We start from the raw sequence: 24383 nt of genomic DNA on the forward strand, positions 1-24383 counted from the left end.
AACAAGATCCTATTTCATGCACACTAGATGGTTAGAATAAAGTCTTCAAACTTTGAAGCAACAGTGCTAAAGACATTATAGTATAGGCACAAAAAGTAGACACATGGATCAGTGGAACAGAATTGAAAGTCCAGAAGTAAATGCATGTACATATCAGTACCTAGTCGATGATAGAGCAGCTCAGTATGACATACAATGGGGAAAGGATAGGCTCTTTAATAAATGGTGCTGGGAAAATGGAGTGTCACAATAACAAAGTGAAGTTGGATCACTCCCTAACCCCATACATAAAAGTAACTCTAAATAGATTAAAGATTTATATACAAGATACAAAGAAGAAGCTTTGATAATGTGTCCCATGAGACCAACCATAGAGATATTTTGACTTGACCCCCATGGATAGGGAACTTCAAAAACAAAAATAAACCATTGGAATTACCCCAAGTTAAAAAGCTTCTATAGAACAAAATAAAATATAAAACAATTACATGCATACCCCATTGAATGGGAGAAATTGGCACAATGTGTAATTGAGAAGAGTTTAATATCCAACATAAGTAATTTTAAAAGCTATAACATTCAACAATTAAAAAAAAAGAACAAACAATAAATGGGTATCAGGTATTAACAGACAGTTCACCAAACAGAATATCCAGAAGGCCAAAAGGCACATGAAGAAATGTTCATTGTCACAACCAACAAAAGAGTTGTAACTTGCAACCATAATGAGATACTATCTCACACCATGAGAATGACACATTTAGTTTTTTGATTACATATCCCTTTTATTGTCATGTGACTTGACTGTAAATTAAACTTATTTTCATACATCATTGTTCACTTTTGTATAGTATTTGATTTCTTTTTTTTTTAATTTTTATTTACTTTATGCAAGAACTGGGGTACAGGCCAGATACATGGCAGGGTGAGAGGATTCACCAGAGACAGAGCAGGGAACAGAATAGGCAGACAACCGAAATACACTGCTGAGGGGAGCAGCGGGCAAGACAGGAGAGGTCTGCTGCGCCATGTGGGACCCTTGCCAGCTGGCCGGGATCTAACCAGTGCTGCAGAGGCTGTGGACAGCTTCACAGCACGATGCTCAACCACCTGCGCCACCAGGGGAGGCCCTTGGGTGTAGTCCTGGTAGATCTCCCATGACCTCATCATCTGTGACCCATCTCCCCCCGACTCTTACCTTCTTCCCTCCCCTGTTTTGACTCCTCTCCCTCTCCCTCATACCTTCTTGCCTCCCTCTCCCTTCCCTACTGGATGCCTCAGATGTATGGTCAGCTTGCAAGTTTTGTCTTTTTTCTGACCCTGTGTTCCATTTCTCTATATCCCACATATAGGTGAAATCACTGACCTCTATCTTTTTCCTTCTGATTTATTTCATTTAGCATCATCCCTTCTAGCTCCATCCATGTTACCACAAATAACATGAGTTAATCTTTTATGATCACTGAGTAGTAGTCCATTGTGGGTATATACCACGTCTTCTTGATCCAGTCACCTGTTTTGGGCATTTAGGTTGTTTCCATCTCTTGCCTATTGTAAGTAGTGCTGCATTTATCATAGGAGTGCAGGTTTCCTTACTGATTGGTGTTTTTGTGTTCTTTGGGTAGACTCCTAGGACTGGAATCGCTGGAGAATATAGTAAGTCCATTTTCAGTGTTTTGAGGAGCCTCCACAGATCTTTCCATGGTGGCTGGGCTAGTTTGCATTTTCCACCAGCAGTGTAAGAGGGTTCCTTTATCTCCACATCCTTGCCAGCATTTGTTGTTTCTAGTTTTTTCTTCATAGGGACCATTCTCACAAGTGTGACATGGTATCTCATGGTGGCTTTGTTTTGCATTTCCCTGATTTTAAGTGATGTTGAACATTTTCTCATATACCTGCTGGCCATTTGCATCTCTTCTTTGGAGAATTATCTTTTTACCTCTTCTGCCCAATTTTTGACTTGGTTGTTTGCTTTTTTTTAGTATGTGCTCTGTAAGCTCTTTGTAGATCTTTGGTATCAGTCTCTTATCAGTTGTATTGTGCGCAAATACTTTCTTCTATTCAGTTGAATGTCACTTTGTTTTGGTTACTGTCTCTTTTGCCTGTACAGAAGCTTTTTAGTTTGATTTAGTCTGAGCTGATTATCTTCTCTTTTGTTTTCCTTGCTTCTTGACTTGAGTCCTCAAAGATGTTTCTGAGGTTTATGAAAAATGACACAAATTTGAAAAACCTTCAACAGCAAATGTTGGAGAGGATTGGGAGAAAAAGGAACCCTATTACAATGTTGGTGGGCTTGTACACTGATGCAACCATAGGGAAAGCAATTATTTATAACAGCCAAAATGTTGTAACAACCCAAATATCCTTTTTTTTATAATAAATTTTATTTTTATATTCCCCATACAATTTCAACCCCCCCATTTTGACCCCAATCCCTCCCCTCCCTCCACCCACCCCCCCAAAAGTGTCTCTGGTTCATAGATTTTTGTTGATTTTGATTTTCACTTTCTTATAGTTATTCAATTTCCTGGTCCCTTATTTAAGTTTTCTAGATTCCTGCTATGAGTGAGACCATCCGGTATTTTTCTTTTTCTTTCTGGCTTATTTCGCTGAGCATGATCCCTTCCAGTGCCATGTTGCTGCAAATTGCATGTGTTTATCTTTTTTTTGAATGCTGAGTAATATTCCATGGTATATATGTACCACATCTTCTTGATCCAGTCATCTATTTTTGGGCATTTGGGCTGTTTCCAAAGCTTAGCTATTGTAAATAGTGCTGCTATAAACATAGGGGTGCAGGTGCTCTTTGGAATGGATGTTTCTGTGTCCTTTGGGTAAATACCTAGGAGTGGAATTGCTGGATCATATGGAAGCTCTATGTTTAGTAGGTCCAGAAATCTCCACACAGCTCTCCATAGTGGTTGGACCAGTTTGCGCTCCCACCAACAGTGCAGAAGAGTTCCTTTTTCTCCACACCCTCGCCAACATTTGTTGTTGCTAGTTTTTTTAATATGTGCCGTTCTCACTGGTGTAAGATGGTATCTCATGGTAGTTTTGATTTGCATTTCCCTGATGACAAGTGATGTTGAACATTTTTTCATATGCCTGTTGGCCATTTGCATTTCCTCTTCAGAGAAGTTTCTTTTTAGCTCTTCTGCCCATTTTTTGACTGGATTATTTTCTTTGTTGTTGCTGAGTCTCATCAGCTCTTTGCAGATTTTTGTGATCAGTCCTTTGTCATTAGTGTTGGGTGCAAAAATGTTCTCCCAGTTAGTGGGGTTTCTCTTTGTTTTTGTTATTGTCTCTTTTGCTGTGCAGAAGCTCTTTAATTTGATGTAGTCCCAGCTGTTTATCTTCGCCGTCACTATCACTGCTTTGGGTGATGTGTCTGTAAAGATGTCTTTGATGTGCAAATCACGTAGTGTTTCGCCTGTATTTCCTTCTATGTATTTTATGGTTTCAGGTCTTATGTCTAGTTCTTTAATCCATTTTGAGTTGGTTTTTGTGTATGGTGTGAGGTAGTAGTCAAGCTTCATTCTTTGGCATGTAGCGGCCCAGTTTTCCCAGCACTATTTATTGAACAGACTTTCTTTGCTCCAATGCATATTCTTTGCTCCTTTGTCAAATATTAGTTGACCATAAATCTGTGGGTTTATTTCTGGATTTTCTATTCGATTCCATTGGTCTGTGTGTCTGTTCTTGTTCCAATACCATGCAGTTTTGATGATTATGGCTTTGTAGTAGAGCCTGAAATCTGGGAGTGTGATGCCTCCATTCCCTTCTTTTTTTTTCAGGAGAGCTTTGGCTATTCGGGATTTTTGGTGATTCCATATGAATTTCATCAATAATTGTTCTATTTCTTTGAAGAATAACATTGAAATTTTTATTGGAATAGCATTGAATCGGTATATTGCTTTTGGTAGGATGGCCATTTTAATAATGTTTATTCTTCCAATCCATGAGCAGGGGATGTCTTTCCATTTCTTTGTATCTTCTTCTATTTCTTTTAACAGTGTTTTATAATTTTCTTTGTAAAGGTCCTTTACCTCTTTTGTTAGATTTATTCCCAAGTATTTGATTTTTTTTGTTTTGATAATAAAGGGGATGGTTTTTTTCATTTCTTCTTCTTCAGATTTATTGTTAGTGTATAGGAAGGCTTCTGACTTTTGCATGTTGATTTTGTATCCTGCCACTTTGCTAAACTGATTGATGAGTTCAATTAGTTTTTCTATGGAGTTTTTGGGGTTCTCTATGTATATTATTATATCATCTGCAAATAGTGATAGTTTGACTTCTTCTTTTCCTATTTGGATTCCTTGGATGTCTTTCTCTTGTCTTATTGCTCTGGCTAGGGCTTCCAGTATTATATTGAAAAGCAGTGGTGAGAGTGGACATCCTTGTCTTGTTCCAGATCTTTCAGCTTTTCAGCTTTTCACCATTGAGAAAGATACTGGCTGTTGGCTTGTCGTATATGGCCTTTATGATGTTGAGGTATGTTCCTTGTATCCCAAGAATTTCAAGGGCTTTTATCATGAATGGGTGTTGCACTTTGTCGAAAGCTTTCTCGGCATCTATTGATATTATCATATGGTTTTTATATTTCTTTTTGTTGATGTGTTGGATAACGTTGATTGATTTTCGGATGTTGAACCATCCTTGTGTCCCTGGAATGAATCCTACTTGGTCGTGGTGAATTACCTTATGGATACACTGTTGGATTCTGATAGCTAAAATTTTATTGAGGATTTTTGCATCAGTGTTCATTAGGGAGATTGGCCTATAGTTTTCTTTTTTTGTGTTGTCCTTGTTCGGTTTTGGTATTAGTGTAATGTTGGCTTCATAGAATGTGTTAGGTATTGTACCTTCCTTCTCAATTTTTTGGAAGAGTTTGTGAAGGATAGGCACCAATTCGTCTCTGAATGTTTGGTAGAATTCATTTGTAAATCCATCAGGTCCTGGGCTTTTGTTTTTGGGGAGGTTTTTGATTACCATTTCAATTTCGCTAATTGTAATTGGTCTGTTTAGGTGTTCTATTTCTTCTTTATCTAGCTTTGGGTGATTGTAGAGTTGTAGGAATTTGTCTATCTCCTCCAGATTACAACCCAAATATCCTTTAACTGATCATGGGTTAACAAAATGTTGTCTATCCATACAGTGGAATATTATTTGGCCCTGGAAAGGAATGAAGTACTGTGCATGTCCCAAAATGGATGAAATTTGTAAATACTATGCTAAGTGAAAGAAGCTAAAATACAGATAATAATTATGAGATTCCATTTATATGAAATACCCAAATAGGAAAATCTAGAGAGAATGAAAGCAGATTCCTGGTTGCTTATATCTGAGGGGATGGGGAAAGAGGAGAGTGATAGCTAAAGGGATGCGGTTTCTTTCTGAGAGAGTGAAAATATGCTAAAGTTGATTCTGGTGATGGTTACACATATCTGTGAATATACTAATTAAAGATACTTTAAGTAGGTGAATGGTATGGTACATGAACGATATTGCCACAAGGTGTTTAAAAAAATGGACATATATTAAGAAGTCCAGTGGTCCAACCCACTATCTTCCCTTTCTCATCTCTTCTCCCCTCTGTTGGTTTTTTCATTTGGTGGTAGAGATGATGACAGGTACTTCGTGACTGATCTTTTACCATCTTTTAGATGAGCCATACAGATGAGAGGTTTTTTTTAAAAGATTTATTTATTTATGCATACAAGAGCTGGGGTGTAGGCCAGAGGTGCTGGGGGGGTGAGAGGATTCACCAAAGACAGTGGGGAACAGAACAGGCAGAGAGACTGAAATACACTGCTGAGGGGAGCAGTGGGCCAGACAGGAGAGGTCTGCTGCGCCATGTGGGTTTCTCCCTTACTGGCCGGGGATCAAACTTGGGCTGCAGAGCTGCAGACTGCTTCGTAGTGGGGTGCTTAACCCCTTGTGCCACCAGGGAGGCCCCAAATGAGAAGTTATTGAACGCGATACATAAGGAACTTTCTCTGGAGACTGACATTAATAGAGAGAGGGAATTGAGCGTGAAAGTCTCCTCTCTTTACAAGGTCTTTTTTTTTTTTATTATAGATTTTTTTTTTTTCTAGAGGCATGTCTTATTTATTTATTTATTTATTATTTGTTTGTTTGTTTGGTTTATACATGCACTGGGTACAGTCAGAAGCGTGGGAGGGTGAGAGAATTCACCAGAGCCAGAGCGGGGAGCAGAGCAGGCAGAAGGACCAAGGTACACTGCTGAGGGGAGCAGCGGGCGGCAGGAGAGGCCTGCTCACCATGTGGGACCCTCCTCTGGTGGCCGGGGAGCAGTCGGGGATCGAACCGGCTGCAGAGGCTGCAGGCAGCTTCGCAACCCAGCGCTCAACCGCTGCGCCACCGGGGAGGCCCTCTTTACAAGGTCTTGCTAGCACAAAGCTCTGGAGCTGGTCAGATTGCAGTGTGAACCCTTGCTCCATTATTTTGAGCCCTTTGTCTCTGAGAACCTCAGTTTCCTCTTTTGTGAAATGGGGGTGCCAATTCCTACTTCAGTTGTGTTATTCTCAAATTAAGTATGATGTCAGATGACTGACACCTAGTGGATATTGAGCTCATCCAGGTCTTTCTCTTCTCCTTTCCCTCATTTGTATGCTGTTGGGGGCATTTGGCCATCATTCTACCCCCAAATTGTTCCTCAGGCAGGAGTTTGATTACTTGAAATTAGATGTCCCTAAATTCCTCTGGGAGAGTCCATGTTAGTCTGAGAAAAGCTTCCCACATTCCTAATATGAGGGAGATTAAAATGTGTGGAAAACTAAACAAAAGGCTCTTCTATTTGCCCCGAGGGAAAGACCCTGCTCTAGCATCCTCAGAGTAGAAGTAAATATTCAGAACATGGGTGTTACTGTGCCCTGTTGCCACACGGGGGTGCCCCAGTCAAACGCAGGTTGGTAAGATGCTGCTGGGTGTTCCGTCTTGCTGGCAAAACCTGCCTCTGATTCCCCGCTGCACCCCAAAGGGCTTACAGGATCCCCGCTGTCTTCATTCCACTGAATAAAATTGAAATCAAAATAAGGAAGAATGATTTTTTGAAAGAAGAAAATATTTTGAAGTCATTTAGTTTGAAGTTATTTCTTTTTTTTTTTTCAACCTCCCTTCCCCTGTACATGAAACTTGAGAAATGTCAAGCTGAACTCAGAAGGCAATGAACTAAGAAGCACAGTTATACTAACTTGAAGGGAGGGGACAGGAAAGAAAAGGAGAAGGGAGGAAGGGAGGAACCCTCAAATTTTCTTCCATGGATCTGAATCTGACCTAGTTGTGACCTTGTTTAAGCAGGTGCCTCTGGTCCCTTGAGGACTCTGACATTAGGTCAGCCCTCAGCGTCTCCTGTCTCAGAAAAGGACCACTCAGAAGCCTGGAGGTTTAACAATAAATAAGGATTTGCTTCCATTCACGTGCCTTAGGCACAAAGTTTTCTCAAAACAGTGGACACCTGTGGGACTGAAATGGTCATTAATCTTCAAAGAACAAAAGGCACCCTGGTGCCTGGACTTGGCCAAGCAGGTGACTAATTATTTCAGCAAAAAACATAGACACCCAGTTTACTTAGGCATTAGTTCCCTTTTTTCCTGGACTTGAGCATATCTAAGCCACCCCCACTCTGGGACTGCCCAGGGGGTGCTGCCCACTTTCTTGCCTGGTTTTGTGGCTCATGTCGCTCAGCTCTCCAGCCCCAGCTCCCCTCCTCAGTTCTCCATGTTCTCCCAACACCCCATACCTCTTCTCCTTTACTGTTCTAGTTTCTCCTGGATCCACTCCTGAGTCACTGGGCCCAGAAAGGGTCTAATGCCTCCCCCCAACTCCTGGCCCAGTTGGGCTCAGTGTTGAATGGACAAAGGCCCCTTTGAAGCCTGGGTTCTCAGGTATATGTGCCTCTTCCCCAGGTGATGGCTCCCCAGTCGCAGCACTTCCTGGTCTTATGATACCTGGAAGTACACCACTCATAGTTTTTCTCTGAGGGTAAGAACATCCCAAATTCTGGATGTTCCATTTTCTCTTATATAAAATGGAGATGAAAGAAATTACTTTCTTGAGGATTAAACAAGTTAATGCATAAAATTGTCACTAGCTATTACTGTGACCTTTACCACATCAGGCACCCATAACCCCAATAATTTTTTGTATCCTCAGCTTCTGGACTTAGTAGATGGAAAGGTATCAACATGTGAACTCTCTAGATCACTAATAGTCACTAGTTCTTTATCCCCCCAGCAAGTGTTGTTCGCCTGCTTTTCAAAAAATTCTCTTTCACTGTTCTTGAATTTGACATTGCTCTGCAGTTATTTATAACAGGAGACTATAAATTCGTTGAGCACAGGGACAGTGTCTATTCCTTTTTATGTCAGTGGCATCTGGCACAGTACTTGGGATGTGGTAGGTAATTAAATAAATTTTGTAATATTAAATTATTTCTTTCTATAGGTCATTTATATATGGAAATGATTAAATAGTCTATGTGCTAAATGAGGCAATTCAAATGAGGTGTGCAAGGAGACCAACATGATGCCAGGCCCTACACCAGTCTCTTCACCTCTTTGAATCTGTTTTCTTGACTAGAACAAGTGAGGAAGGTGATACTTTCATTATTTACACAAACCTACTTGACATTCAAAGTGGAAAATCAACTCCTATTTTTTTTTTTAAATATCAATCATTCACTTTTTTTTTTAAAGATTTATTTATTTATACAAGTACTGGGTACAGTCAAAAACGCGGGAGGGTGAGAGAATTCACCAGAGCCAGAGTGGGGAACAGAACAGGCAGAACTACGCAATACACTGCTGAGGGGTCAGCCCCTATTTTTAAATAAGTCAATTTTAGTCCTTTAGTCTATAAATATTGAGGAACTACTGAGTGTCTGACACTGTGCTAAATATTAGGGATATAATTACCCGTTAAGAATTAATTGAAGAGTGGCCTCCCCGGTGGCGCAGTGGTTGAGCACTGGGTTGCGAAGCTGCCCGCAGCCTCTGCAGCGCTGATTCGATCCCGGCTGCTCCCTGGCTGCCGGGCGAGGGTCCCACATGCCTCGCAGGCCTCTCCTGCCATGCCTGCTGCTCCCCTCAGCAGTGTACTATGTCACTCTGCCTGTTCTGCTGCCCGCTCTGGCTCTGGTGAATTCTCTCACCCTCCCACACTTCTGACTGTACCCAGTGCTTGTATAAATGAATAAATAAATCTTTAAAAGAAAATAAATAAATAAATAAAAGAATTGAAGAAAAAGAAAAAAATTAATTGAGTCAAAAATCACTATTAAATGACCCCATCTTGCAATGTACTAATAATTAGCATGAAGGAAACAAAATTATTAAGCTGAAATAGTAGTTATTTGTAAGTTAGGCTTCAAGAATTCAAGTACACATGAGTCATCTTATAAAATGCAAATCATACTAATATGTAGTTGTTATGACTAGAGCATTAAACAGAATCACCCATTTCAGAAAGTTCCAGAGTCTTGTTCAGGTTTCCTGCCTATAACCCTATTCATGCATTCCCCTGTCGTCATAAGTCTTCCACTTTATAGAATTAATTTTTTTATTCATTCAATCATTTAGAAATCCTATACTGAAACCTGCTAGTTGCTCATGACTAAGATAAGGAACTGGAGATAGGAAAATGATGACTCTAATTGGGAAATCAAATAAATAATTAAAAATGGAAAACAGATGGGTGGGCCTGCAGGAGCTTGGCAGCAGGTGTCAGAGAAGTTTCACGGAGAAAGTGAGTTTTGAGTTCTGTCATAAAAATAATAGAATTTTGCCAGTTGGGAACAGTTCTGAGGCATAATTACATTGCATTCTCTTATTCACAAAATACATGGGCTTGGGGAGGCACTTTGGTCCTTAGACAGTTGATAAGATAAGGCGATGATGGTATGTTCTATAGATATCTATTAAATCCCTCTTGTCCAGTTTGTCATGTAATGTCATTGTTTCCTTGATGATTTTCTAGTTGGATGAACTACCCATTGCTGTAAGTGAGGTGTTAAAAATCCCCTGCTCTTATTATGTTGCTGTCATTGTCTTCCTTTTGGCATGTTAATAATTGCTTCATACATTTTGGTGCTTCTGCATTGGGTGCATAATTATTGGTATTTGTTATATTCTTATGTTGTATTGATCCCTTTATCAGTATTTACTGTCATTCTTTGTCTCTTGCTTTTTTAATGGGCTGCAAATCTTATTTTATCTGATATAAGATAGTGGTTCCTGCCTTTTAAATTATTCAGTTGGCTTGGAATACCAGTTTCCATCCCTTGACTTTAAATCTGATTATCTTTATAGCTTAAGTGGTTACAAATAGTTCTAGAATTGCCTCTTCATTTTATTTTTTATATGTCATTCCTCCTTCTTCTCTCTGTCTCTAATTCAACCTGAGTCCATTATGCATTAGTGTTTCTGAGGTCACTGACCGAGCCACCATTTGATCTATTCTACTTCCATGACTGTCTATGGAACTCTTCATGTCAGTTATTGAGTTCTTTTCATCCTGAATCTCTGTTATTTTATACTTTCAGGTTTTTCATTTTATTTCTTTTTAAAAAAGATTTATTTGTATTTATGCATATAAGAACTGGGGTACAAGCAAGAGGTATGGGGGGCAGGGTAAGAGGATTCACCCGAGACAGAGTGGGGAGCAGAACAGGCAGATTTACTGAAATGCACTGCAGAGGGGAACAGAGGGCGAGACAGGCGAGGTCTGCTGCACCATGTGGGTCAGCTCTGTGGCTGGGTATCAAACTCATGCTGCAGTGGCTGCTGATAGTTTGACAGTGCTGAGATTTTAACCCCTTGCACCATCAGGGAGGCACCTCATTTTATTTCTGAGCTCATTATTTTCTGAGTTTTGTTCTGACTGATTAGCTTTTATGTGTTCTCTTGTATTGCTATGATATGCCTTTCTATTTTTCTCTCTTTGAGTTCCTTTATAAATTTTCACACTTTTGCTGATAGGGAGATATAATCTTTCTTATCTTTATGGTTAGAGTTTGGAGATTTCCAGAATCTGTGATTTGTTCTCCCTTGAGGTCTTCTTGGCATGCATTATAATTTTGTGTGTGTGCTCATTTTGCTACTTTAAATTTCCTGAGTTAAAAAAAAAAAATCTGTAGCATTAACTCAGAGAGTTGAGCTACTTTTACTTTTCCTATGCTTTCATTTAACTTGATTATTTATTTTTGTCCTTTACTGACTTCCCCATGTTTTTGCTGTATCTGTGGGTGGAGGAGGGGCTCAGAGGTGTCCAGCTACTCTAGTGAATGTGCTGGGGATGGTGGGTCCTGCCTCATATGTAGTACAACCCAGATCTCTCTCCTTTCTGGTGCCCCAGAATTGATACGTGGCCATCAGTTCACCCTGGTCCACCACTTCCACCTACATCCTGTTCAGTAAAGTGTCAGTCTCTTCTGTGTTCATCTGGTGCTCTCTCTGCTGGTGTCTGAATTGCACGGGGTGCTTCAGTCCCACCCCAGAGCCTTAGGACTAAGGTGGTGTCCATCTGGTCAGTTGTTACATGTTCCTCTTGCAAACAAAGCAAGGAACTTTGTCATTATTTTGGTCTGTGATTCCTCTTCAAGAGGAAGTTCAAGGACAGACTGGCTAGAAAAATGGCATGTTCAACTGCTGGAAGCAATAGAGCCCTGTGAAGGTGGTTATTCTGGATTGAGTGCAGAGTTCAAGATATGGGACAGTGGTAACTGAAAACCTAGAGGCTGGCATGAAGGACTCAGAAAATGCTTAAGCACTTAGAACCCTTCTACATAAAATAGAGCCAACAAGTGGTTTTAAGCAGAAAAGTATTATGATCACACCTTTGTTGTATAAAATTAACCTTGGATTTAGTGTGGAGAGGGTCAAACTGTGTAATATGACAGCAAACAGATGAATTAGAAACTCTTCCCAATAATGTGACAGAAACACGATCACTCTTGGCCAATCCATGAAGTCTGGGTCTGAATTCAAGGACTAAAGTGAATAAAGATTTGCACTCAGCTTAAGTTGCCTTTGCTTGAAGAACTAGCAAAGAAACAGTGCAAAAGAGTGACAGTAGAAGATACAAGTGGGTGAGGTAGCTCTGAGATGGCTCCCTAATTCCCCAATGTACCCACCACCTTCAGGATGGGTGGAGGGAGAGTGGTTTTGGGAGCCAGAAACTGAGATTTGTTCTACATCAGCACTCAGGGGTCTACTTCTTCCGATGGCAGGGTTTCCTTCCTTTGCCCTGGCTCTGTAATCCTGGACTAGTCCTTCTTGACATGACCAGAACCAGTGTAAGGAAACAGAACTGACATTACAGCTAATATATTGGTTGGAGAGAGATAGAGCTTAGAGATGTTTTGGATGAAAAACATCAACACACTTGAGTGACAGATTTTTCTGGGTGATGAGCAAAGAGATGGAGTCATGCAGAGTGTGGGGACTGGTTAAGAGTTGTCTTCATGCTTGTAATTCATGAGAGATGGGGGCGAATACTCACTGTGTGTCACCTGTTCACATATTTCAACTTAGTGAATTCTTACAACACTCCCCACAAGTAGCTAGTGTCATCCTTATGGGAGAGTGGAGAGCAAGTCTAGGCAGGGACAGAATCACGATGCCAGTCCATCCCTGGAAAGCCACATCAATATTTCTGTTTCTCACAAGTGGACCTTTGAGTACTTACATACTCAACTTCTTCTGTGAAAAAAACTTGATCTCTATAGTAAGCAGAAAATTACGTTCCTTTCGCTGAACTATACTGGTGACTTTCTTCTTCATCATTTTTTCAAATTTCGAGAGATAAGTTCTTGTTTATCTGCTCTTCTAGTACAACAAGTTCATCCAACAGAACATGTCAGCTCTCTGTGCAACCTGAGAGCTATGTGTAGCATCCTGCCAAGAAGCTAATTTTGTGCCGTGGTTTTCGAAATAGAAGTCACTTTGATGTTTTGGACTATTTAAGCCAGTTGGATGTTTAAAGGATTACACTGAAATTTTATTAGCGATTGCATTGAATTTATAAATTTTGGGTAATATGACCATTTTAACAATGCTAATTCTTCCAATCCAATAGCATGGCATATCTTTACATTTCTTTGTGTCTTCTGTTTCTTTTAACAGTGTCTTATGGTTTTCAACTCCTTTATTGGGTTTATTTCTAGGTATTAACTGTTTTTTTTAAGATTTGTTTATTTGTGCATACAAGAGCTGGGAGTAGGCAAAAGGTGCTGGGGCTGAGAGGATTCACCAGAGACAGAGTGGGGAGCAGAACAGGTAGATCTACTGCAATACACTGCTGAGAGGAGCAGAAGGCGAGACAGGAGAGGTCTGCTGAGCCATGTGGGTCAGCTCCCTGGCCAGGGTTCTAGTGGCTGCGGATAGCTTCATAGTGCTGAGACTTAACCCCTGCGCCACCAAGGAGGCCCTGGTATTGACTATTTTTTGATGCTATTGTAAATGGGATTTTTGTTTGTTTGTTTGTTTTTCTAGTTTGTTTTTGCACGTAAGGAAGTAACAAACTTTTGTATATTGATTTTATAACTTGCCATTTTACTATACAGTTTTCTTAGTAGCTTTTAAGTGGAATCTTTAGGCTTTTTCTGTGTATATTATGTCACCTACAGTTAGTAATAATTTTATTTCTTTTCCAAAGTGGATTTTTTAAAATATCTTTCTCTTGCCTCATTGCTCTAATTAATACTTTCAATACATGTTGAATAGTAGTGGTAAGAGTAGATATTGTTGTCCTGCACTTGATTTTGGAAGAAAAGCATTCAGGTTTTCACCATTAAGTATGATGTGAGATATGGGTTTGTCATATTTGACCTTTATTATGTTGAGATATGTTCCTCCTAGTTCCATCTTACTAAGATTTTCTATGATAAATGGATGCTGAATTTTTTCATGCCTTCTCTCCATCTATTGATATGATCATGTGATCTTTACATTTCTTTTTATTGATATGGTGGATTACATTGATTGACTTGCATATATTGAACTATCCTTTGATCCCAGAGATGAATTCCACTGGTCATGATGTATGATCCTTTTATTGCATTGCTGAATTTGATTTGCTAAGATTTTGTTATTTTTGCATCTGTATTCCTCAGGGAATGACTATAAGCTTTTTGTGTGTGATGGCCTTTTTTGCTTTCGGTATCAGAGTAATGGACTCATTAAATATCTTTGGGAGTATTCCCTCTTCTTCAACTTTTTGGAAGTTTGAGAAGAATAGTATCTGTTCTCAAATACTATTGAAGGTTTGGTGGAACTCACTGTGAAACCATTGGGCCTGGTCTTTTGTCTATTTTGGAAACTTCTGATTACTCTTTTAGTACTTTGCTTGCAGTTGATCTTTTCAGGTTTTCCATTTTTTCCTGATTTAGTGTAAGAAGGTTTTGTATTTTTTTTTGTAATGTTTTTTACTAGGGTCACATTAGTTTACAACAATGTATATATGATTCAGAAATAAAGGATCCCACCTTCTCTGTTTCTCGTTTCATTTAACAGACTCTTCTCCAGTCATATCCAGTGTCATAAAAGAAGAGATAATTTTTTTTTGAGATTTGACTATTTTTTTTTTAAGATTTATTTATTTATTTATACAAGCACTGGGTACAGTCAGAAGTGCGGGAGGGCGAGAGGACTCACCAGAGCCAGAGCGGGGAGCAGAGCAGGCAGAAGGACAGAAGTACACCGCTGAGGGGAGCAGCGGGCGGCAGGAGAGGTCTGCGCGCCATGTGGGACCCTCCCCAGTGGCCAGGGATCGAACCGGCGCTGCCGGAGGCTGCGGGCAGCTTCGCAGCTCAGCGCTCAACCGCTGCACCACCAGGGAGGCCCGAGATTTGACTATTTCTAAGAATTTGTTCATTTCTTCTAAGTTATTCAGTTTATTTTCTGATAGATTTTCATAGAAATATTCTCCTCTATTTATGAGCTGCCTGTTACAACTTCTTTTGTTTCTGATACTGTTTGGGTTTTCTCCCTTTTGTATGGAGTCATCGAGACCTGCAGAGCAATTGGAGCTGAGTTGCTCAGGGATTCCTGGTACATTCCTATACTCTCAGCACTTCTTCCTGGGTAAATCAGTGTATGGGGTAAACCCAGTTGTATTGAAGAGGTTCCCTCTGCTCCAGTTCAAAGGAGTATTTTACTACTGGCATTGTGAGGTTCCCTCCACTCCAGTTCAAAGGAGTATTTTACTACTGGTATTGTTTAGAAATGCTATTTTCAGTCAGCTTCACTATCTTAATAATGACATGATTGAATCAGAGGCTTTGCTTTCCCCAAGGTGAGCCTTTAAGGCTCTCCCCTAGGCTTTTCTGCCAGAGTTTATTGGGACATAACCACCTTTTAACTATAATTGTTGCTAAACTACTGAAATTGAGTTTGATTTTTTTTAGGTATCATCAACCAGTTCAGGTGCCATGAACTCTGTTGTCTTCCTGGACATTTTTCTTAGCCTTCTTTGGTTTCTGTTTTTGCCATTGATAAAGCCTTCACTACTGTAAATGGAAAACACTGGGGAATTTGGAAGGGAAGTGATTATTCAAATTCACAGCTGTAAGAAAGATAGAAATATGTGCTCCCTGTGGAAAACAACTCAATAAAGGATGAATCAAGGACAAAGGCAACTGCAAAGAAGGGAGGGTTTACTGAGCAGCAGTGAATGTGAAAGGGGTAATTGAAAAAAAAAAAAAGGTGAGAGTTGTGTGTTTTAACAAACCTTCCATGTGATTCCAACATTTATGAGTATGAGAACCAGTGTTCCAGTTACTGTTTCAATCCATAATACACCTGTACTCCTTACCAATTTTCTGGGGAAAAAAGCCCTAGAGTATAATTTATGTCAACAATGCTAAACTGACAGGTGCATAAAGAGTAAACAAAGGATTGTCTTTACTGATGGAAAAATTATAGTAGACTACTTAAAAAATGTAGGTTACACATGAGATTAGAACTAGGTAGCTAATAGCTAAAAAAAGTAGACATAGCTAATTTTCCAACAGATTTTACAATTTTTACAATTCAGGAAAAACCTCACCTCCATCTTTCATCATCCACTATTTCCCAAAAAGAAATGACTACAAAGATTTTTATCATAAAGTGAATCTTCGGGCCTCCCTGGTGGCGCAAGGGGTTAAGCAGAGCACTATGAAGCAATCCGCAGCCTCTGTAGCACGGGAGTTCGATCCCTGGCCAGCCAGGGAGATACCCACATGGTGTGGCAGACCTCTCCTGTCTTGCCCGCTGCTCCCCTCAGTGTTTCTGACAATCTGCCTGTTCTGCTCCCCACTCTGTCTCTGGTGAATCCTCTCACCTCCTATATCGCTGGCCTGTACCCCAGCTCTTGTATGCATAAGTAAATCTATTTAAAAAAAGTGAATCTTCTACCATCAATGAACCTCTTTTTCTGGACTCTAACTTTCCATTCATTGTGAATCCCCCATTTCTCAAATTGTCCTTGTCTTTTAAAGGTTACTAACTAGGTACTCAAAGAATTTTTATGGTTTAAGCAATATTGCTGTAGGTTTCTTTTTTAAAGATTTATTTATTTATGCATACAAGAGCTGGGGTACAGGCCAGAGATGCACAGTGGGGGTGTGTGTGAGAGGATCCACCAGTGACAGAGTGGGGAACAGAACAGGCAGACTGACTGAAATACACTGTTGAGGGGTGCAGCGGTCGAAACAGGCGAGGTCTGCCTCGCCATGTGGGTTTCTTCCTGGCCGGCCGGGGATCAAACTCATGCTGCAGAGGCTGTGGATTGCTTCAAAGTGTGGTGCTTAACCCCTTGTGCCACCAGGGAGGACTTATTGCTGTAGGTTTTAAATTAAAATAATCTATCATTATTGGTCCCTCTGATAAATTCTTTCTTGCTTCTTTCAAATTGTCACTACTTAAAAAAAATGTTTGGGACTTAATTTCATTTAGAACATAAAACATCAAGTATTATATCTTACAGTAGGAGTTGTATATTTTTATGTGTTCCTTATGTAAATAAAAAAATTTTTTAAATAAATCTTATTTTTATATTCCCCATACAATTGCAACCCCCTTATTTTGACCCCAGTCCCTCCCCTCCCCGCCCTCCACCCCTCCCCATAGAGTGTCTCTGGTTCATAGTTGTTTGTTGATTTTGATATTTTCTTTCTTATAGTTATTCTTTTTCCTGGTCCCTTATTTAAGTTTTCTAGATTCCTGCTATGAGTGAGACCATCTGGTACTTTTCTTTTTCTTTCTGGCTTATTTCGCTGAGCATGATCCCTTCCAGTGCCATCCATGTTGCTGCAAATTGCATGTGTTTATCTTTTTTGAATGCTGAGTAATATTCCATGGTATATATGTACCACATCTTCTTGATCCACTCATCTATTTTTGGGCATTTGGGTTGTTTCCAAAGCTTAGCTATTGTAAACAGTGCTGCTATAAACATAGGGGTGCAGGTGCTCTTTGGAATGGATGTTTCTGTGTCCTTTGGGTAAATACCTAGGAGTGGAATTGCTGGATCCTATGGAAGCTCTATGTTTAGTAGGTCCAGAAATCTCCACACAGCTCTCCATAGTGGTTGGGACCAGTTTGCACTCCCACCAACAGTGCAGGAGAGTTCCTTTTTCTCCACACCCTCGCCAACATTTGTTCTTGCTAGTTTTTTTAATATGTGCTATTCTCACTGGTGTAAGATGATATCTCATGGTAGTTTTGTGTAAATCAAAATTTTAAACACAGCTTGCTTAATTTTACAACTATCTTATTTGGCATATCTGTTATTAGAAATGAGAACTGGGTATAAAATTACCCTATAAAATTTGCTTTTTAATGCTTAAAAGTCACACACATTTCCTTCAGGAAAATAGTGAATTGTGAAGAACAGAAGTCAGGCTTTTCTTTTGAATGTTTAATTATGTTGCAGGGCAGCGGGGAGTAGTTGTGGCAACTTTTCCAGTAATTAGCCACATGGTAGCAATTTTCATTGGACTTGAGAAGTTAAGGCTTCCAAGACAAAATCTCCACAGTTCCTCACCTCAAAAACTTCAGCAGTATTCTAGTAAAATTATCACAAGTATACATACTCAGGGGCTGCCTCTGTTTTTGCATTTAATATCTGCAGGTCATGGGGCTTAGCTTGCAAATCAAAAAAGTAATTTACTTCCATTCATATCTGTGAGCAGAATATATTAGTAATATATCTTAGAAGAGTAGAAGAAATGTCTTGTTACAAGAGCTATGAATTTTGGGAATGAATTCCAGATCTGTAAGAACCGCAGCAACATATAAGGTTGCCTAATAGGTGGTAACAAATTCAGAGGCCTTCATGTTTTCCCTAAAACAATAATTTATTTTACCTTGTGTCACACAACATTCAATGGTTAATTCAAGGGGAGGGGAAATAAACGTCTGACCATTGTATCATTTTAATAGCTTTGTCACATGTAAAGCAGTTCCATGACTATTGCCTTCATATTCTATAAAGAGCAACAGAAGTCAAATTGAACTAGGTGAACTAAGCAGTACTTGCTGATGAGTGTACACTGGGACTTCTGCCATCTTTACTCAGTTAAACTTCACCTATATCCTGTAACCCTACAAACATCCTGTTGATATTTTAACATAAAGACAAAAAAAAGGTCTATCAAATGCATCTTTTATTCCTGGTGTATGAACAAAAAAGTCCATTGGCTTGAAGATGAATTACATTTCAGTTTCTTTTTAATTTAACATTACAGTTTTGAAAACCGTTGGATGCTCTGATATTAGGAAATGCCAAATTCAAGTTATCTTTGAATTCTCCATTTTCCAAATTAAGAGAGTAATCTGGCCTCATTAGTTTTTTGGAGAATAAGCAAGAAGCATAGACACATTTTGTTTCAGATTAAGGTAGCCAATCTATATTTGTAACTGTAACTTGTATTACCTGAGCATATACTTCCTGGGTAGTTTGGAAACGAGCAATATATCCTACCCTCTTCAGTTATGATCAGGCAACAGCGAATATTTAATAGTGATCCCTGGAAAGACCTGGGCACTTAGCCAACATCCTTCATTGATTTACCACAGGAACTTGTGAACTTCCCTACAATCTTCTAACCTGCTTTTTCAGCTGTCCTGCATATATAACACACTTACTACAGTGTTCAAATGAGAAAATTCCTTGTTAAATTGTAAATCAGCTTAGACAAAACTCTTAAGGAAAAAAAGAATCAAGATTCTATTCAGGAACTATGACTCATTCTGATCTTGTAGTCTCTTCACTGATTTGGCCCAAATACAAAACAGAATGAGAAAAGCTAAATCACTTAAAAAAGAGTGCTACAGCTTATATGGCTCAATCACACTCAGTATCAGTAGTTGTTACTCCAAAGCTTAGGGATAGTAAACAGTTTCAGACAACTTTTCCAAGACACAAATTTTAAACTAAAAAAAAATGAAGTAAAATCACAAAACAGATACAGATTTGTAAGATAAAATACTGAGTACATGTTAACTTTAGTTTTAATGAATCCACTTTTATTGCAGTAACCTTTGTACAAAGCAGCAACTGCAATACTCAGTGTTAAAACATTAGAAAAGCATTTGTGTGACAGTTACAGTATAACATTATCAAAATATTACATTTTCAAACTTAGTAGATAAAATCCACCAGAGTTCAAATCTTTAAATTATTTCCATAGCTTTAAAAATATGTAATGTCAGAAAGCATATAAAAAGAACGTAAAAGAAACCTAAAATACAAACGAAATAATGTAACAAATAAATATTTGATTTAATTAACTGTTAATCAACTTAACACCATCATTCTCTCTAAACCCATTTAATTTTTTTACCTATAGGAATAGTGAACTGTCAAATGCCATTGTATAATTATTTCTAAATTATCAACAATGAACTAAAAAAAAAAATTGGCATTAAAATAATCAAATTTGCATAAATAACAGCTTCAATACTAGCTCGCATTTCTAGAATTAACTGTTGAAATTTATTAGAGCACTAAAACCTTGAAAATTTTGACCTCGTGTATAGTGTTAAGTGAAAGTAATGCATTTTTTAAAGAGAAAGCATCTTACATTATTTCAGACAATATTACCCTCCCCCCATTATGCATATTTAGATATATTTTATGTACTCTATACACACATGTATGATGCATGACATTTGGTTCCTGTAGTACAGATCACAATGTTTTCCTGAATGGGAAAATCTTAAAAAAAATAAGTGTACCTGTGCACATTTCAAAATAGCAGCACTCAGTTCATGCCCTATTATCCATTAAAGAAAAGTTCAAACATGATATTGTTCACTGAATAATATGACATTTTCTACTGTCTTTCCCCCCAAACACTATAAAACCTTCAATAAATGAAACAATGCTGTGAGTTATAATGAAGGAAAAAAGTTTTTGAAAAGTGATTACTTCATTTTCTTATTCTGAATTCAAAATTAGATCTCTATTTTTATATTATTAGTTCACACTCATGCAGCAAAAACACTGCAGTTAACAGTAGTAATTCTATAGATTTCTATCGATTCCTGAAACCTGCATAAATTCCTACCACTGAAATTATATCCATGAACCCACTGAGCAGTACTTTAGATGAAATGTTTTCCCCGTTTTCTAACTGAAAGCCGTGAAGTTATATGCCTTTCAAATGATCACTTTAATTCTCCATGCAACTTGTACCTTTCAATCTAATTTTGAACTTATTACTAAAACAAAAATATTTTAATCTAATGAGTCTTGATCACCTTAAAATGCAAATAACCAGCAACATAAATGCCTTTATATATACACATATGCATCTGTGTATGCATAGACTATACACACACACACATACAGATATGTAGACATATATCCCTTGAAATGTTTTTAGGAAATCCTTCCTTGAATTAAAAAATGAAAACTTCACATTAATAATTGTATATAAAGCTTTAGTTAACAGTACATATGCACTGTCAAAATTGTTCTAGTAGACTATGATGTCAAAACAGACATTTCCAAAGCACAAACTGGCAGTTTTTCTTAACACAAAAGGTTTAAAGTATTAAGAATGGATTAAATTTAAATATTCAGAACAATCTGTTCAAACCTGAGTATATTAAGACTAAGTATTGACAATTGAATGAATTAGGCCTAAAAACATTTCACTAAAAAACGAGTGGTCCATTTAACCATTTGATGAAACATTAAACATTTTAATGGTTTATAAAAGATGTACAGTGTAGTGAAATTCCAATAGTGTGTATTGAAATTGTCTATGAAATGACATTGCTATATCTAATTTTCCTCCAGAAAAATCTTTTAGTAATTCTTAAAAGTTCCTTATATTTAAGGAAACTCTTAAGATTTCTTTTCTAATAAATACAAATGATCTTGAGAATTTTTTTCAAAGAATGACAATATGTAATTTTTCAGGATGGTATATAGAAGTACTGAATGAATCTTCAACCTTCCCTAAGGTTTAAAAAAAAAAATAAAGGTACAAATAGCCAATCAGAAGTTAAAAAAAAAAAAAAGGTTTATTAGACCTTTTCCCCCCGAGGTCTACATTTATACATACTCAAACAAACCTAACCTTGGAGTCACTTTTGGCTTCCTTTTTATCCCCCCCGTTTTTCATTAACTTGCCCTAATTCTCACCTTTAATATCTGACAGATAACCTTTACAAAAGTAATAGAAAACATATAGTACTCAACACTAATTGGTCAATGGAAGAAGAACAGCAGTGTACATTTTTTTTAAAAATGGAAGAAACTAGAAATAAAGATAGCTGAAGGCGAAGTTTAACATTCTATAAATTTATAAAAGAGGATATATGGATGAAATTTGGTTAATTTCACAAGGCACCTCAAGGCTAAAGGCTTTTTGTACTCCTTTCATCAATCGAAAATAACACACTTTTATTGCTGTTCAAGTAGCAAAGAAAAACTTTACTTCCATGAGCTCTAGTCCAAGGAAACATCATTCAGTAAGACTGAGATAAGGAATTGACTAAAATTGAAGTCTCCATACATGTATCAATGGAGCAGCTTCCCTGTGTGCTTTCAAATTAATGAAATAGTGAAAGTAAAGTCACAGTTCGCCATTGTGATGTTAACATGTCATTGAAGATTTCAGTTACTTCACTAGGCACTGAAGTACCGTCTGGAGGGCTGTCCACTGTGCAGAACATTTAAGAATAGAAGGTAAGGACACTCTGATGATTCCCACGGACTAGGAGAATTGGTGGTAGGTCCTTAGATAGAGCTTCTAACCATGCCATGTAGAGGGCACTAGACACAGCACCTTTTCGTGCAACTGGGAGGCTCCTGGAATCAAAATAAGAAATCAAATAGTGGATTTCAGTTAGGAAAATAAAATGTAATAAAAATTATAAAATCACAATACTAATTAGAGATCACTTAGTAATAGTTGTTTTTTGAGTGCAGAAAAATTCTGCACATAGTGTAACTACTATTGCACTGTCATACACTGCCACTTTTACAAATTTTAAGAGGATTAAAAAAATTTCTACATTTGGTATCTAACATCATATCCCAAACTTCCCAGTCAATAAGTATAGAATTAGGAGAAAGGGATGTTTGTATATGAAGTCACAAAGCAAAATCTATATGTGCACACATGAAATTCAAACAATTTATATATATATATATATATATATAATTAATTTCATATATATATATAATTAATTTCTGTTTTCTCTAATCTTGCTGAACTTTCTTTTCCTTTTGGAGATGTTGGTAGTAACCAGTTGCTCTGCAGTATTTTTTTTCTAGTTTTCAAACATTTGATCATCATCCACAAAACCTAAAACTTTCTGGTATATCAGATGTTCATTGTTAATCAAATAGCTATCCTTTGGTCTTTCTGTATTTCATCATTTGACTCATTTTTGAAGTCGTGAACTTTCCTTGTCTATTTAAGGATCAGGCTCCAGGACTGAGAAAATTCAGGTTCAAGTAATAAAATCTAGTTAACCTGGCTTAATGCCAGAAAAGTCAGAGTGAGCATTAGTATTTATATTCAACGTGTGGACAATATATTGGTATGTAAAGTTTGTGGGAATTTGGGGATAGAGATTCACAAAGAAACCACTTATTTAATTTAATCCTTCAAATAACTTTATGGAGTTATTTCTGTGGGGGAGCATGTTTAGGGCCTGAATGTGCTTAATAGTTGTGCTGTAGTATTTTCAAAGCTACGGAATTTGTAAAAGGTGGGAAATAGGATTAAAAAAAAGGGAAAAATTTCAGGATAAACTAAATCTATTTCTTTGTCATAACCTTAGGGCTAAGATCTGTGTCCTTTGTTCCTACCTTAAATGATTTCTCTAAAGTTTATTTTGAAAAATTAGGTTTTTTTCCTGTATAACCACTAAGTCATTATGGGTGCTATGTAGATAGAGATAATGTAGAGAAATTAAGTACATTATTATAAAATAAATCACCAGGAAAATCTTAGTGTAGGTATTACTTACATGACGATAATATTAGCTGTGCTTGAATGTTCCTTTAATAATTCATTTAGCCTGATCTGTCGGTATGTCTGAAAGGAAACAGAATTAAGTCATTCCTAAACCATTTGTAAATTGGAATCTAGCATGGTTCATAAAACTTTTAAATAGACAGAAAGGAACCAAAATCAATTTTGGTGAAAAAATATATTTGTCTTAAGTACTTAAAATACAGGCAAACACATGGAAGAGTCATTAAAGAAAAAAAAAAATACCTTGGTCTTATACAGTTCAAGCTCATTATCAGTTATTCGCCATGGCTCATCTTCTTTCATTTTATCTGCAATATCTTGTTCTTTATCATCTTCATGAAGTCTGTATGGCTCAATCATTTCATCAAAAGCTACAATACTTGACAAAAAATAAAGAATACAGATAATTAGCCTCATGTCAGATGACCTTAAGTTCTTAAACAATAACTTACAGCTTGAAAAGTAGTTTTTCCCATCTATTATGCTCCCTCCCATGTCCTAAATTTAGAACCATGTTCACAATAGGAATGAATTTTTAATGCTAATGCTGATCTAGTTCTATTTACTCCTGTTCCTGTGTATACCCATCCACCCCCGAACCTAAATAAATTTATCTAAGTAGTCAAAATGACTTTTGAGCAATAGGTCAAATTGTGTTTACCCATTTCCTCAGGTTATTCACACGTGGACTAGGGACTGAGTGCTATAATAATGAATGGAAGTAAGGCATAAACAATGGAAGTTTAAAGGATCATGTGGAAAACTGCGGTATTAGTGATTTTCAGAAATTACTTATAAAACAGAAATTGAGGGCCTCCCCGGTGGCGCAGCGGTTGAGCGCTGGGTTGCGAAGCTGCCCGCAGCCTCTGAGGCACCGGTT

General features: G+C 37.8%; 1 protein-coding gene and 1 long non-coding RNA gene across 2 annotated transcripts in view; one reads left to right on the forward strand and one right to left on the reverse strand.

Moving 5' to 3' along the window:
• The window catches only part of LOC119243518 (uncharacterized), a 75815-nt gene that overhangs the window by 41942 nt on the left and 9490 nt on the right, over window positions 1–24383 (forward strand). The window lies entirely within an intron of this gene.
• Window positions 18319–24383, reverse strand: part of SLC12A2 (solute carrier family 12 member 2) — an 84176-nt gene continuing 78111 nt past the window's right edge. The window contains exons 25-27 of the mRNA XM_037509421.2: window positions 23747–23882; window positions 23496–23563; window positions 18319–22326 (exon numbers count right to left, since the gene is read on the reverse strand). Of these exons, the coding sequence (XP_037365318.1) occupies window positions 22191–22326; window positions 23496–23563; window positions 23747–23882 (340 nt within the window). The 3' untranslated portion in view covers window positions 18319–22190. The remainder of the gene's footprint in view (window positions 22327–23495; window positions 23564–23746; window positions 23883–24383) is intronic.

This window comes from Talpa occidentalis, unplaced genomic scaffold (genome assembly GCF_014898055.3).
Source record: "Talpa occidentalis isolate TD23 unplaced genomic scaffold, MPIMG_talOcc4v2.1 talOcc4.13, whole genome shotgun sequence".
Lineage (NCBI taxonomy): Eukaryota > Metazoa > Chordata > Mammalia > Eulipotyphla > Talpidae > Talpa > Talpa occidentalis.